General features: G+C 41.3%; 1 protein-coding gene across 4 annotated transcripts; it reads right to left on the reverse strand.

The window, feature by feature from the left end:
• Positions 1 to 3,647: 3,647 nt before the first annotated feature.
• Positions 3,648 to 14,945, reverse strand: LOC127775797 (GDSL esterase/lipase At5g45910-like). 4 transcript variants are annotated; one of them, XM_052302095.1, is made up of 8 exons: positions 14,625 to 14,945; positions 14,164 to 14,215; positions 11,340 to 11,512; positions 6,499 to 7,136; positions 6,174 to 6,389; positions 5,923 to 6,071; positions 5,572 to 5,845; positions 3,648 to 4,169 (listed from the first exon to the last, which is right to left on the reverse strand). In XM_052302095.1, exons 4-8 carry the CDS (start codon positions 6,758 to 6,760, stop codon positions 3,943 to 3,945), a joined length of 1,128 nt encoding a protein of 375 aa, XP_052158055.1. In that variant the 5' UTR covers positions 6,761 to 7,136; positions 11,340 to 11,512; positions 14,164 to 14,215; positions 14,625 to 14,945; the 3' UTR covers positions 3,648 to 3,942. The 4 variants fall into 4 exon arrangements, with proteins under 4 accessions (XP_052158055.1, XP_052158054.1, XP_052158053.1 ...); XM_052302094.1 differs by having other exon boundaries at positions 14,164 to 14,282; XM_052302093.1 differs by having other exon boundaries at positions 14,164 to 14,523.
• Between the last annotated feature and the right edge of the window lie 311 nt (positions 14,946 to 15,256).

Raw genomic sequence — 15,256 nt, forward strand, 5'->3', positions numbered from 1 at the left:
TGGAGCAGAGGTAATATTATCCCATGCAAGCTTTACACTAACCGATCTGGACTATGTAGCAACTCAACGAACCTTTCCCGCAAAAGGAAAAAAAATAACTCACCGAGGTCTACACTACTCCCTCCCTCCATCCAGAATAACTTAGAACTGGATGGAACGTATCCTATCCAGATTCGTAATACTAGAATACGTCCCATCCGATCCTAGGTTGCTATATTAATTCTGGGACGGATGGCGTAGCTAGCTAACACTTGGGCATGTGCGTGGTGAGTCCCACCGTACCGATAAGCAAGCCCGATGGGATAGGCTGTACAACAGCGAACCAGAGAGAAACTACAAGAAAACGACAAATGTCCTTGGCAGCCATACAATTTCTTTGGTGGTCGAAAATGAGCTGCCAAGATTAGTCTTTAATTTAGCGGTTCAAACTAGCAATCTTCTTAATTTGCTTGGCGGACGGAACGCCAAGAAGACATTTCCTTATAGTTAGCTGCCAAGAAATCTGAATATCCTTGGCTCTCTAGACTTGGCGGTCGGCCGACGAAATAATTAACCTTGGTGGTTTTCATGCTATATTTGACGGGTTTCGACCGCCAAAGACATAATTTGTTTTCTTATATATATATATATATATATATATATATATATATATATATATATATATATATATATATATATATATATATATATATATATATATATATATATATATAAGTCCGTTTGTCGTCTCCCATCTTTTAATCGAGTTTAATTGGCATTTGTAAATTCTAATATTAGAAATCTTCAACATTCATCTTGGCAAATAATCCAAGTCAAGTCCCATAAACAGTATGAATAATCAATGAACACATGGGGCCCACATGTAAGTGAACTTCCACCTCTCCCCAACTATCTCCTTCTTCCCCATCTCTCTACCTTTCCTCTCTCTTCCCTAGGAGCTCGCCGGCAGGGAGAGAGGCAGCGGCCAGCAACCCCGTCTGCGGGAGGCAACAGCAGTGGTGGGAGGCCAACAACAAGGGTTCTTTGGTGGTCCACGATGGAGGAGGAGAAGGGGAGGGAGGTGAGGGAGCCAACGAGCTAGAGCTCGCTAGCCATCCGTTAGAAGGCGTCGGTGGGTGGTCTAAAACAATGGGTATGTGACTATATATGGTGATAGAGGAGGAGAGGACCTGGTGCCCCCAACAACTCTGTCTCGGGTTCTCCTATGGTCTTGCGACACTAAGAGTGGGCTCCTCCCCACTACTCATGCTCATCCTCGAGGGACACGCCTCCCCGCCATTGGGGATAGGCTCGCCATTGCTACCACCCGGTCATGTTGAGAGTGGGAGGAGGTGCAAGGATGGGAAAGGGGTGCAGTGATGATGACAGTGGAACTTGAGCTTGAGCAGTGGTGCTGTAGCCGTATCCTAGTTCCCATCCCGAGCTGCTTGCGCTGCCCGGTTTGCCCGCTTACTCATGCTTCGCTTCCAACAGTGGGGCGTACTCCACGTCATGTCAGCTGCAGCGGCCTAGCCTTGCACCTCTTTGCCGCTCCTCAATAGCTCAGTGGAGGCGGTGAGCTGATGAAGTCGAAGGCGAAGGCTGTGTCGGTGAGGTCTGTCGTCTTCTAGTAAGACACTCTCGCTATTCGCTGGAGAAGGTGAGAGAGGAAGGCCCATCCTGGATGACGGCCGCAAGGCCAATTCGGGCGCTCCTGCTTCAATACGGTTGTTCCTACTCGATTCGGGCGCCCCTGCTCCAATACAACCATTCATGCTCGAATTCAGCTTTCACCGATACCATGGCAGGTCCGTCGCGCCGGACCTCCTCACCCTAAGCTGCTTTCTTTAATTGTCAGCGCTCCCCACCAGCCTCCACCTCCTAGTCACCTCTCCCTGCCAACATTCTTGATCTGTTAAGCTCCAGGAATAAGGGGGAAAGATGGAGAGAAAATAGGGGGAGGGGGAAGAGAAGAGGGGAAGAGAGTGAAGATAACATGTGGAGGCATACCTTTGTTTTTGTCACGTGAACGCCCAATCAGTACGAGTGGACCAAGTCAACTTACATGTTAGAAAAACCAGCTATCTATACTGCTAGAAGACTTAATTTAACTTGATTTAGCAAGTTGGGGGGGGGGTTCAAGATTTATAGTATTACGGTTTAGAGATACCGATTAAACTCGACGTAAAGATGAGGGACGACAAGTGGACTTATTCCATGAGAAAACACATGTTTGAAAGCCCATCCAGCCCTGCATGCAGCCGAGCCCATGTGTCCATTATCCTGTAGTAGCAACACTGCTACAGTAATACAGTACAGTATAGTACAGACACAATCAAGCCATCATAGATCCCAACAGTACCAGACAGCACAGCTGGAGTTGTAACATGGTCATAAGCCATGCCCTTTTCATCCATAATAAAACCCATCCTTAATATCGAGTAGGTCTCCCTTCAGGACCAGTTTTTTCAGATGGAACCCTTCAGGATTCAGGACCAGCTGATTTACTGCTTCTTGTGCTGCACGAGACTATGAGAGGACAATCACTATCAATTATGTACTGCATCCATTGCTACTTCTCAGTTTCAACGTTTTGATATTCTTTTGTCAGACTTTCTTATAAGACTTAAGTTCAACCATATCGATAGAAAAACGTAACAACATCTACATCACCAAATTAGTTTCGTTAAATATAACATTAAATATATTTCAATAATATATTTGTTTTATATTAAAATGATGTAACCTTTTTTTTATAAACTTATGAAAGGTAAAAAAATGTTAACTTAGGGCCCCTTTGGTTCATAGGATTGGCAAAGGATTTTCATAGGATTTAAATTCCTATACGGATTTTTTCCTACATGTCCCTTTGATTCATAGAAAAGAAAGGAAACTTTCCATAGGATTGTACTCCTATCCTTCACATTTCATAGGAAAAATAGCAAGAGATGTGACCTCTTTGTGAAACTTTCCTTTGTTTTTCCCATAGCACTATCAAATGGCTCCTATTTTCCTGTGTTTGCAAATTCCTGTAGGATTTAAGAAACCTACTACTTCAATTCCTATGTTTTTCCTATCCTGCGAATAAAAGGGGCCCTTAAAAAGTTTAAAATATCTTATAACATGAATTGAAATGGAGTGAGGGAGCGAGTACACCCCTTTCCTGATTTTATAACCAGGTCCTTTGGTTTACATCATCTTCCAATTAAAAATGCACTATTCATATACAGCACATATCTGTCATGTCATATGCCTCGACTCTTTAGGAATAAAAACATTACTTGCCAGGTCATCATGATAACTCCACTTTGTTTTGCATAAACAGAAGCTTCTACACAGCTAATCACTTACAGAAATAGTGGGATCCACGCTAGTCTGCAAGCTGAAGCTTCTTGTCTTCCCACTAATCTGGGACCTGCAAAGCTGTTCAACATATGGCAAACAAGCATGGAATATAATAAAGGGACCATACAGATCAGGTTCAGGTCTCCAACTTTCAACTGCACAGCATGAAACGCATAAGTTCCACAATCCAACCCACTGCCAATTTTTATAGTATTTCAGATTCTTCTCCCAGGAACCATGCCAATGTAGAGAATAGATACTTCTGGCGGCCACTTTATGTAAAAAGTAAACTAAGGCACGCAATATATTCAGACAAAGTTGCAAGTTAGGAACCATACTGGTTTTTAATTAGATAAGCAGATGCTACACACAAAGAAACTCTGTATCATATGTTAAACACTTTGTGCAATACACCTTTTTTTACTCATACCACCTCACCTGATGAATGAACAAAATCATGCTTTAATTTCAGACCTCTCTATCTCAACTTTTCTTTTTTACCTGATCGCAACTAATCGAAGGAGATATACATACAACTATATGGAAACAACCTTTCTGATCCAATTTGCTGTGCTATTCTGATACCCTAGAGGTACGATGGACAAAACAACTAGGAGCTCAAGAATTCTGTACGATTGGTTGATCCCCGAATGGGCCATGCAACCAACCTCGCGCGATATGTCCATATGCGGCCTCTGTCAAGTGAATACCATCCCAGCTCCAGTGTGTCTTGGGGTCGGCACATGCAGTGGCACCAGGCTCACCGCATTTGGCCGTCAGATTGAAATTGTAAGGTCCCGTCCCAGGAGCACCACAGCATGCTCTAGGCAATTGTTTGTAAAATCCTGGATTTAGAGCAAAAAAGTCAGGTACCAACTCCCTGTATCCGCTTGGACAAGAAAAAACCATAGGTCTATTTCTTGGAATAAATGCATATCCTGCTTATATGAACAAGGATGTATTCCCTCCTTATCAACATGAAGTCAGGACAAAATACTATCACTATCATGAATGTCATGAAAATAAATAATAATTTGATGAAATCAGCTCAAGAAAATAAAGGACAACCATGCTGCTGTTGCCAATAACACAGAGATAATAGGACCATGGACAAATATGTGCCCATCTCTTGATGTCCCAAAACGGTCAGTATAAGATTCTCCTTCCGACACAGATATGTCACCAATATGAGCCTCACTTCTCTAATCATTCAGAATGCAGTCCAAAAAAATCTTTAAGAATATCAGGCCCACCAAGATGCATGCCTTTCTCGAGTAGCTAGCAGTATATGTAACTTTTTCTACAAGAGGGGTAAACCACTAAATCCAAGAGATGAGAAGAGCCATGATATGAAAATACTGCTGGGTCACAAACTGGTCAGTCAGCTCAGTTAGTGATGACCTGGTACTTATAGTTCAAGAGATTAAGAGCTTCAGGAAGTTTTATTCAGAAATATAAAAAAAGGAGTCAGTACCAGGGTAGAAATATATTCGAGAGAAGCATTTGCCATTTCTCAATTCAAGACGGTGACTTCTAAATAGTTTAAGTTGAACTATGAAAACACTTTACAGGTCCTTACTGTTCTTTTGACACCAGGTTAAAATTTTCTGTTGCAAATAATATTGAGGTTAGGATTTTGATGTAGCTCCTAGAAAAGACCAACTCTGGCCATAATTTTATATGTGTTCAATAACTTAATCGCTAAGGTCAAGATCTGAGCTGCCCAGGTTGTATGGGCAAAATAAACTTTTGATCTCAAAAGCAAGACTCATTTGTGGATGTTGCCCAAGCTTTTGGGAGAACATGGACAACTAAGAACTGAAACTGCTAGCAATATATAATTTCAAAGTGCCAAAACAATAATTAAAAAAAAAGCACTACAAGCAATTGTGACATGTAAATTTGAGCAGTGAATAATACCACTTTTGGAAGCAGATCAGGCCCTTCAGAGCATGATCAATCACAGACAAGACACCAAATAATCAATACCTAGATCTAAGTTTTCAAGCTATAGTTTAGTGCATTGCACATCTCAACAGAACATAAGCCGGTAAGTGTGGCTGTTGATAAACTGATGTTGAATAAGGCACTTCAGAAGTGTTAGGCCACTAACAAAGCTAATTCTCAGTCGTATCAGTCATTAGACTAAAAATTCCCTCCCACAGTAGAAGCCAATCAAATCAACAAATTGGTATTACAACATTCATTGCGTTACTACAACAAAACATAAGGGACTGAGGAACTCACCAAACTTCTCGGGCTGAAGCAAGAATTGGACAACCGGCGTGAAATAATCCCCGTAAATGATCCTCACCCCAGGATGCTTGGCACGGAGCTTCGCTAGCGCTCGCTTGAGCATCGAATTGTGCACCCATGAGAACGTATTGAACCGCTTCAGGCAACCGCTACGCGAACCATACCCCTCCTTGGGCTCTTTGTACATGGTCAAGTACACCGGAAAGCAACCAGATGGCATCACTCCGGGCACAATCAAGTCCCTCGCGCCCTCGGCAATCAGTTGCTGCAATGTACATCAGCAATCAGAGCAAAGCTCCACACATCAAGCACTGTGAACAACAGCAAAGATGCAATTGCTACCTCAACGCCATCGGATATGCCCTGAACGACATGAGGCATCAAATTGTAGGCCTCCCTGAGGTCCTTCCCCGCGAAGAGCGGCGCATTGTAGTCGTTCCCGCCGAACTCGCCGACGACGAACAGGGACTTGGCGAAGAAATCCTTGCAATCTTTGGAACCAAGAGAAGAGGGGGGACAACATCAAAGATCAAAAATCAATTATTAACATCCATAGAACGGAATGTGGCTAGTCAAAAGAGAATCGTATTCACCTTGGGTGGAGCTGCAGAAGGAGGGCTTGATGTCGCGCAGCCACTGGATTTGGGTGAAGAGGGAGCCGGAGTTCCAGACTGTCTTGCCGAGGCCGCGCCTCTCGAAGAAGTCGGTGTCGAGCGCGGTGGCGCCGGTGATGGCGAAGTTGGCGCCCCGCGCGAAGCTGGCGTTCTTGGCCTTGGAAGGGGGCAGCAGCGGCAGGCCGAACTCTTGCGCTGGACGCGCGCGGTGGCAAGAAGAAGACCGAATCCGTCAAAATGCTCCGAGGCCAAGAAGGAGGAATGCGGGCGGAAGGAAAAAGAGAAGGAAGCGAATGGTTGATACCGATGAAGTCGACGACGAGGCGGCCGTCGGAGCAGCGGCCGGTGGGGTAGCCGAAGTAGGTCTGGCCGTAGGGCGGGCGCGCGGTGGCGAGGTAGTCCGGGATGCCGTCCGTGACCAGGTTGCCGGCGTCCACCAGCGAGTCCCCGAAGTTGAACACCGCCCTGTACTTCCCCGCGGCGGACACCGCAAGAACCTGCAGCGCCGCAGCAAGAACCGCCGCCACCCAAGCGCCGGCGCCTCCTCGCCTCCTCGGCCTCGCCATCGCCGCCGCCGCGCCGCCGAAGAAGAAGAAGAAGAAGGGTGGTTTGTGTGGGCTTCGTTGCCGTGGGCGCGCTGGTTCTAGGCTCTAGCTAGGTGAGGTTTCCGAGGGCGCGGCGGCCTTGTCGTGTTCTTGTTGGGTGGGTCCTCCTCACATCACACGCGCGCGGCGTCTCGTATGGGTGGTGGCGGGAGTGCGGTGCGGGGGGCTGCGACGGTGGCGGTGGCGCATTGACTGCGAGCGCGGTGGAGTAGATGGATGGAGTGGAGTGGTGTGCGTGGCGTTGAATGCGACGCGGGTGAGACGGAGGAGGGAGGTAAAAATGGCGCCGGCCCCCTCGTGGCGTTCGTCCGGTCAGCCGCCCGCCGTACGTGCCAACCTGCGCCGAGCAAAGCGGTACAAGATGAGAACCCAATCAATCACATATTCTCACCCCAGTTTTATGGCTTTTCTAAATACTTAAAAAAAACCGTAAATATTAGGAAAGGACCTATTATTAAATACTACCTCCATATTTTAATGTGTGACGCCGTTGACTTTTTTTCAACGTTTGACTATTCATCTTATCCAAAAAATTTATGTAATTATCATTTATTTTAATGTGACTTGATTCATCATCAAATATTCTTTAAGCATGACATAAATATTTTTATATTTACACAATTTTTTTTTAATAAAACGAATAGTCAAACGTTGTTCGAAAGTCAACGGCATCATATATTATAATACGGAGGGAGTAATTAGAATGTGTGAGGCTTCGAACCCAGGTCATCTAGCCCACCACCTTGTGTAGCTAGCCGAAAGACCCCTAAGTGTTCTCTTTCTACATACTACTAAACTCGAAAAAAAAAATGTAAACTGAAGTGCTCAAGCACCTCAGATCCTATGGGATTGAAAATTATAGAGAATCTGTACGAATGACTGTTTAAATTGAGCATAAGAAAAAGGCAATACTAAGAAGAGAGAGATATATTTTTTTTCAAGACATTGGACCTCATAAAAGAATTTCTACAAGTTTGCTATGTTTTGAGCCAATCAAAGGAATTATTTAGGATTTTTCGCTATGTATTCCATTGATCCAAATGATTATGTAGATACATTTTTTATAGGATTAAATTTCTTCGTAATTCCTTCTAAATACTTTGTTCTAAAGGAGCCTTTAAAGTACTCCCTTCTTTTTAAGGAACAAAGAGCTCTTTAAACTACCTTTTAAATTACTTAGTGTTTTAGGTGTTTTTATCTTTAAACATCTATCTATCTATATATCTATTATATACTAAAAGTCCATTAAACTTCCTACAAACGCTCCCCTACAAACGCTTCTAAACCATCATGTGTCAACCTATAAACACTCTCGAGTTGCCATGTGGCACTCTAATAAAATATAGAATATCATAAAAAATTCTAATAAACATCTAGCTATTGATTTTCTGTTAAATCGGTGGACCCATATATTTTAACCATTAAAAATCCGGTAGCCCTCATCCCCATCGTGCATATATGCCGCATGTGCAGGTACGTGCTATACCTCCCTCCCTCCGGCCTCTCTCTTTCTCTCCTCTTTTCTCAGTAATACTCCTATTTTTTAGCTAACACCTATATCTATCTTCAGATTTTCTAACTACTAGTAATTGTGCACGTGCAATGCACGTTTTGCACAAAATGTATCATAGGAGTGCATTGAAAATAGAAAACTGTTATCTACCAAAAAAAATATTAACCAAAATTTATAAAACACATCCCAAAGAAGCGATAAAAAAAAACTAACGTTATCTGTACTTGTTATTCTCTTAGCACTTGACCAACATAAACTTCCACTTACTCTCAAGCATATTACCAGGGCAACATATCCTATGCACACAGGCCCTCACGTGTACACACGTGCATACCAACTAAAAAATGTCACCAAAAAATCTAGAAAAAATCATACACATACTTTCAATTGTATTACACTTAGGGTTAAAATCTTAACGTCAAATTCATTATATTTTAGCCGTAACAAAAAAAACAAAAAATCTGACAGTTTTAAGGTTGCAATTTTATCAGAATTTTATCTTTTTTGTTATTCTCTATGTAGAATGAATTTGAAGATGCGACTTTGCATGTAGATGTAATACTATTGAAAGTACATGTATGAATTTTCCTAGAATTTTTTGTGATAATTTTTAGTTGGTGTACACGGTGTGTACACGCGAGGGCCTGTGTGCATAGGATACGCTCCCTATTACCAGTATACCAACCACAACCAAACAAAGTAAAATCTTAGCATTTGTTGGATCTTGAAATGGAAGAAACACATAGACTATACATACTGAAATTTATTTGTGTGGTTGTATACGTCATCCTAATAAATTCAGGTTTGAATAAATTAAATAGCATGACATCTTTGCTTCTTATCATGTATAGTTTGAATTAATTGAATAGCATGATATCTTTGCTAAGTAAATTAAAAAAACAATCTCTTTTTTTAAAAAAAATACAATATGCTACAAACGTGCAAAATAAATCCCTACAACATGCATAAACTGTGTCCAATCCAATAATCAGATATCACCTACAAAATAATGGGAGAATTGAAGTAAGAGTATGATAAATAAGCTAATATAATGAAAATGTTCACGATATGATTCAAAATAGATGAAGGGGGTGGGGACATAAGAAACTCATTTGCAAAGAAAAATCAACTTGAAATAAAATATTGACTAAGTAGCATTTTAATGAACATCTTCGGCTAGCAGAAGCATCACCGATTTGCCATCTTCCTCCTTTTCTACTGTTACAAACCCAACAGCAAAAAAAAGGTAGAAAAAAACAGATGGCACAGGGAGTTCTCAAATCTTTACAAGCTTTACCTAAAAAAGCAAACTTATTTGCTCCAACCAAACGACACGTTTGAAATCCGATTTATTCTAAAGGTCCAATGACGGCCTATCGTTGTTCCATTATGTTTGCTCCAACACCACTATTTTCATGTGTACACGCCAACTTGCAAACAAAAAGAAAAAAGGGAACTTTCAGCACCACAAAATAAGATTCTCTTTTGATTCAGAAAGTGTGAATATTTTGTTATTTTTTTATCTAGCATAAGAAACTTATATATGGGTCAAGAACTACCAGATGCAAGTAAGCCATAATTTCTTTAGTGGTGCATGCTAGTATTAAACTTGAACTCAATTTGATAAAAAAAAAGCTGCACAAAATAGTGAGACTACAGTATATAATTTCCTTCAATCCCTATAATATGGAGAAGTTTTCTTGTCTGAAGGAAATGGAGAAGTCAATTCAATTTGGTTAGAATGGAGTTCTAGAACTGAAAAACAATATTCATAAGAATTTTAAAAATGTGATGTAAGAACATGAACAGCTAAGCAACTAAAAAGGTGGATTGCAATCATCACATTAGATCAGAAATTCAGAATCACTTGCATAAAGAGTCCACAAATCAAATGTCAAAATATAATTAACCCTGCTAGAGCCCTTTCATGTTCCAAGAATAATAAGTAAACGTTTTATAGATCATGAAAATCATCATTTGAACTCTAACATGATTCTTGAGTAGCGTGCTCCTGAGTCCTCACTCATAAGTGGCAGGCATGCCACAGGCACATATATACATATCCACGTAGAATACTGCATCACTATACAATACATAATGTTGCCCTCAAATTAGAGCATTATCTACCATCATTAGCTGATGAGACCACTTGGAGTCCTGGACAAAACAACTCCAACATGCCAATCTGCATTAAATCATGCATGCAAGTAATATATATGTTGTTCTAAGAAATAGGAACAACGGGTGAGTTCTGAGTGATAGAAATGAGTGCAGCCTAGAGGGACGGATGCCATCTCAGGTCCACATAACTGGACGCGCATTTCAACAAATAGGTAATGGGCATCTAGATTTTAAATACTTTACCACAGAAAAATATAAATATCCAAATGTTAGTTCTATCAAAGGTGTTCAGTACTTTGATTCTACAAAAGAATAGAAAATAGAAGTTTTAGATTCAATTTTAGGCATTATCAACCAAGGATAATAGAGTGTACATCAATCCAAAATTTCTTTATATAAACATGTACGGACTCATAGAGATGAGAACATCTGATTATGATCCTTCCTTGCAGCTTCTGAGGTGAACCTGCCATTGACCAACCAAATTTCGTAGCTAGAAAAGAAAATCGTAGTTTAACAGGATAACTGATATGAAACCATGGCTGAATATATCAGTGTCACCACTTCATGATATGGTTCCAAGCCATTAGTAGCCAAAATTTAAGAAAATGGCGTAGATGATACATGACATCAAAGTCTTACCAGTGTCTACAGCAAAAGATTATTGGAGTATATGAAAATAAACCTGAAAGATGTCGCATACAAGAAAAAAAATGTTCGGCAGTAAAAGTTCGTGCATATCTAGTAGACAGGGGAAAACAAGATGTTAGGATACACTGTCACAGTCACAAACCACACTATATGAGGGAATCTGATAGCTCAAATGCGTTCTTTATTTTGGAATTTGGCAGAACAAAGGGAAGCAAAAATAAAAACAAAAAACTGAAGAAAAAAAAATCCACATACCCTGAATATGGATCTCTTCAGTACCCGACAGTATGATTTAGGGGATCAGTGTACACCTTAAGTATCCTTGTGGGTAAGGACAGATTGTAGAACAATTCAACAGATCCATGAGTTTTCGTGATCAATTGAGTTATTGACTGTAGAACCTTTGCCGCTATCATAATGAAAGGAACCTGGAAATGAAATTGATACAAATAAATATTCTCTTTCTTTAGGAAAATAATATGCATGGTGGAATAAAAAAAATATTTTGTCAAATCCCAAATATTTGAAACTCTTATAGGAAGTATAACAATGTGAATTTTCTCCATCTAAAGATACTGGATATATATACAAGACAACATAATCACAATTTCAAGACAAACCATACAGACATTTTGACAAGCAATTCATGAGCAGCGAGTTTTTATAAGCAACACCATGAACACAGGCCAGAAGTAGTCAAGCTAGCAATACAGAATCTTATTTACTTTAATTCCGAAAGAGCAACAGTAGCTAGGACGGATGGCAAGAGCCATAGGATCGGTGGACAAGATTGTTGGCTGTGTGGGAGAGAGCGATAATAAATTTTGCTCTGCAAAGACAGCCCAAATACCAATATTAGTTAGCATCCAAATGTAATAGTATTGATTAGTATCCATCCATGGGGGGAGGATGTGGCCCGTGGCAGCACACGGGCGCAAGAAGGGCTGACGGACGGGGTGCGCAGAGACAATGGCCTGGCAGGCAGTCGGGGCGTGCGTCAACGACAACGCGGTGAGAAGGACCATGTCGCGACCGATGGCAGTGAGGATGGCGAGGAGCACGGTAAGTAGGGCAACAGCAGGCGGCGAGAAGAACCGTCGTCGCGTGGCCGGTGGATGGGTCGCAAACTCGCAAGGAGACGATGGCCTGGGCGGCGAGGAGAGCGTTTTGAGAATACGCACAGCGGCGTTAGAGGAGGGAGGAGGTATCCGTATCATCGTCAGAGGATAGAACGGCGGCGGGCTTAGCGCAGAGGATTTTGCGACGCCAGGGTTAACTTAGCGCACGGAGGAATTTGTGGCGGTCGAACTCGGCGCATCCGCTTGTGGGGTTAGTGAGTATTCAGCCGTTAGACGGCAGGATCTGATAGCTGTGGATTAAATGAGAGAATTATGTGTGCATTTAAAAAAGAATGTAACTCCTTTTTATATCAGTAACTAGTGATCGTGCACGTGCAAGGCACGTATAAGCCAATATCAATTAAACCAGATATATCCTCTCCAACTAATATAAATCAAACTCGTCATATTGCAAGAGAACATTTTTATTATGCACAACCCATATTAATAGTGGTAGTAAAATATGATATAAACTTATGATGTTTATTTCATAATTAAATTCCTTGTGGTTTCATAATACATTAAGGGACTATATGTCGGCTATTGTAAATAAACCTGTTCAAAACTTAAATGTTCATGATCTAAACAGTATATACATCAAATCCCCGATACTTGTGTTTGTGCTATATACAACTGTATTCTCATCCACTTATCCTTTCTTACGTAACAACGCACAATACAGATTACAAAGCAATTACTTGCAAAGAACTTTGCTAGTGAAAAACTGGTTGAAAGAGATAGTAAACAGATAAGTGGAGGAACATATAGTGCTTATGTATATCAGATGAAAGTAAGATAAATGTGAGAAAATACAACGCACATACATGGCTATAACTTCGAATATAACCTTTCCATGGCACTTGCATTTCATAAAGTAACATGAGGGTATGTTGACAAGTAACTGCATTAGCTATCTTTTTTTCCCTAATCAGAATATTTTGGAGTTATCTGCCAAATGTAGCTGAATTTGTTTTAACAAATCGAAATGTAGCTGCCAAGCAGCAAGCCAAAAAGAGGTACCAAAATGTGCTGTCGTTGTTAGCTAGTTGGATGGCTGCAAGTGGGAAAAGGTCAAATAAAACGCTTGTATCTCAATTTGGCAAAAGATGGACTGATTAAAAACACACAGACACAATTTTGCAATAGAGGCGTGATGTGCCTGTATCTCAATATAGTAAGAAAAGATCAGAATGGTCAGGCAGAAGGAATAATTCTTAGAATGAATAAACAACATGCGCTTGGATAGACAATAATTGGCATATGGCTCTGTATGAGAAAACATCAAACAACAGTTTCCATATTTCGTAATTTCTGTCATTCACAAATGAATCACATTACAATATAACAAGTATAACTTCTAGGTACAGCAATAATATAGTTAATAAAATCATGTAAAAATGCCATTTATACAGTATAAGCAGTAGAAATATGAAGGGCCAGATCAACGCGGAAATAATTTTGCTAAATAACCATCCTTGACTTTCATTTGTGATGAACAACCACCTTACTGTATTATATATAGCTCTCTTGCTAGTAGTATTTCAATTAGTGTATGTGAAGAAAAAAAAATCAAATATTCAATTAGTATTCATACATTGGTAGAAGGTCATGCCCAGATTGTTGTTTGTGATCACATTCTTCGTTTTGAAGAGAGTGCTCAGCCAATGTATAGGATTGGCCTACATGATCTGAAGTCCCCTTTCTAATGCAAGTAGAAAATAATTAAGGAATGAAGCTAATGTTGGTGCTGATAAAAAAGATATGGAATTGAATTCTATCAATCATGGAAAAAGTTGACCAATAAACAATGGCAAAATTATGGATAGTAGTGTGTCTGGCATATACCAACATTCTGTTTTGCATGGGCTAGAAGATTCAATGAGAATAGTGCAGATACCGTGTTCGCAAGAACAAGACGATAGTGCATATATATGAGAAAAAAAGTGACCATAATCCCTAACCTTGACACATGACAATAATCCCTCCTTCGCATGTGCAGTTCTTCAGTGCAAACTAAATTCACCAAAGAAATACTCACTGTTAACAAATCTCGTTGTCTTGTGTCTTGTGCTCTTAATTCCTGACATTGAAGTCAGGAATCAAACAAAAAAAACAAAAATTTAGATGATGGAGTGATAGTTTGAAACAAAGAGATCAGGCTCATATAGTCCCTGGAAAATCAGGAACCAAACAAATTTAGATGATGGACTGATACAGGGAATTGATGGCTCATAGACAAAGAAGATGCGGCCAAGTTCATGGAGCTCATCCATGAAGTCGTGCTGGCACTGACATTGAAGTCAGCCAGGCCTCCAACCAATCTAATTTTTGAGTAAATACACTGAGTATTTTTCTGCAATTTTTTGTAGTCTTGAGAACAATCCATTGGATTTTTTTGTCCATGAGTGAATGAAGCCGTTACCTGCATCGGATGCTTCTTCCCGGCTGCACCTCAGGGCACCGGCGGTGGGGAAGGCACGTGCGGGGTGGAGCCCCAGCGCTGGCGGCGGTGAGGCGCGGACTGGTTGGAGGGCAGGCGACGGCGCCGGCGCCGGCAGTAGAGAGGCGTAGCCACCGGCGGAATTTGAGGGGCAGGCGACGGCGCCCGCGGCGGCGGTAGGGAGGCGCAGCCACCAGGGGAAGGGAGGTGTGCCCGATGGTGCCGGTGGTAGGAAGGCGCGGCCACCGGTGGGGTGGAGGGCAGGCGGCAGTTTTGTCGAAGAAAACAATTAGTCATCACGGGGTCGAGAGGATAGGGTCGCCGAATCGGTGGAAGATTTCACATAACATATTGACGGATGAGATTATTCCACCTAGCGGATGAACGGATAAGATAAGATGAGGTGATTTGGCACGTAGGATTGGAGGAGTGAACTCCTCCTTTTTATATTAGTATAGATAAATATAGACGGATGAATTCACACATGAGGTGCTGGGGACTGATTTGGCCGTAGGATTGTAAGGTACCAACTCCTTCTTTTTATATTGGTATAGATGTTTACCTGTGAAAGTTTTGCACGTAAAAAAAATAGTTCCACTGTTTCACATACGTGC

This window comes from Oryza glaberrima, chromosome 6 (assembly GCF_000147395.1).
Source record: "Oryza glaberrima chromosome 6, OglaRS2, whole genome shotgun sequence".
Lineage (NCBI taxonomy): Eukaryota > Viridiplantae > Streptophyta > Magnoliopsida > Poales > Poaceae > Oryza > Oryza glaberrima.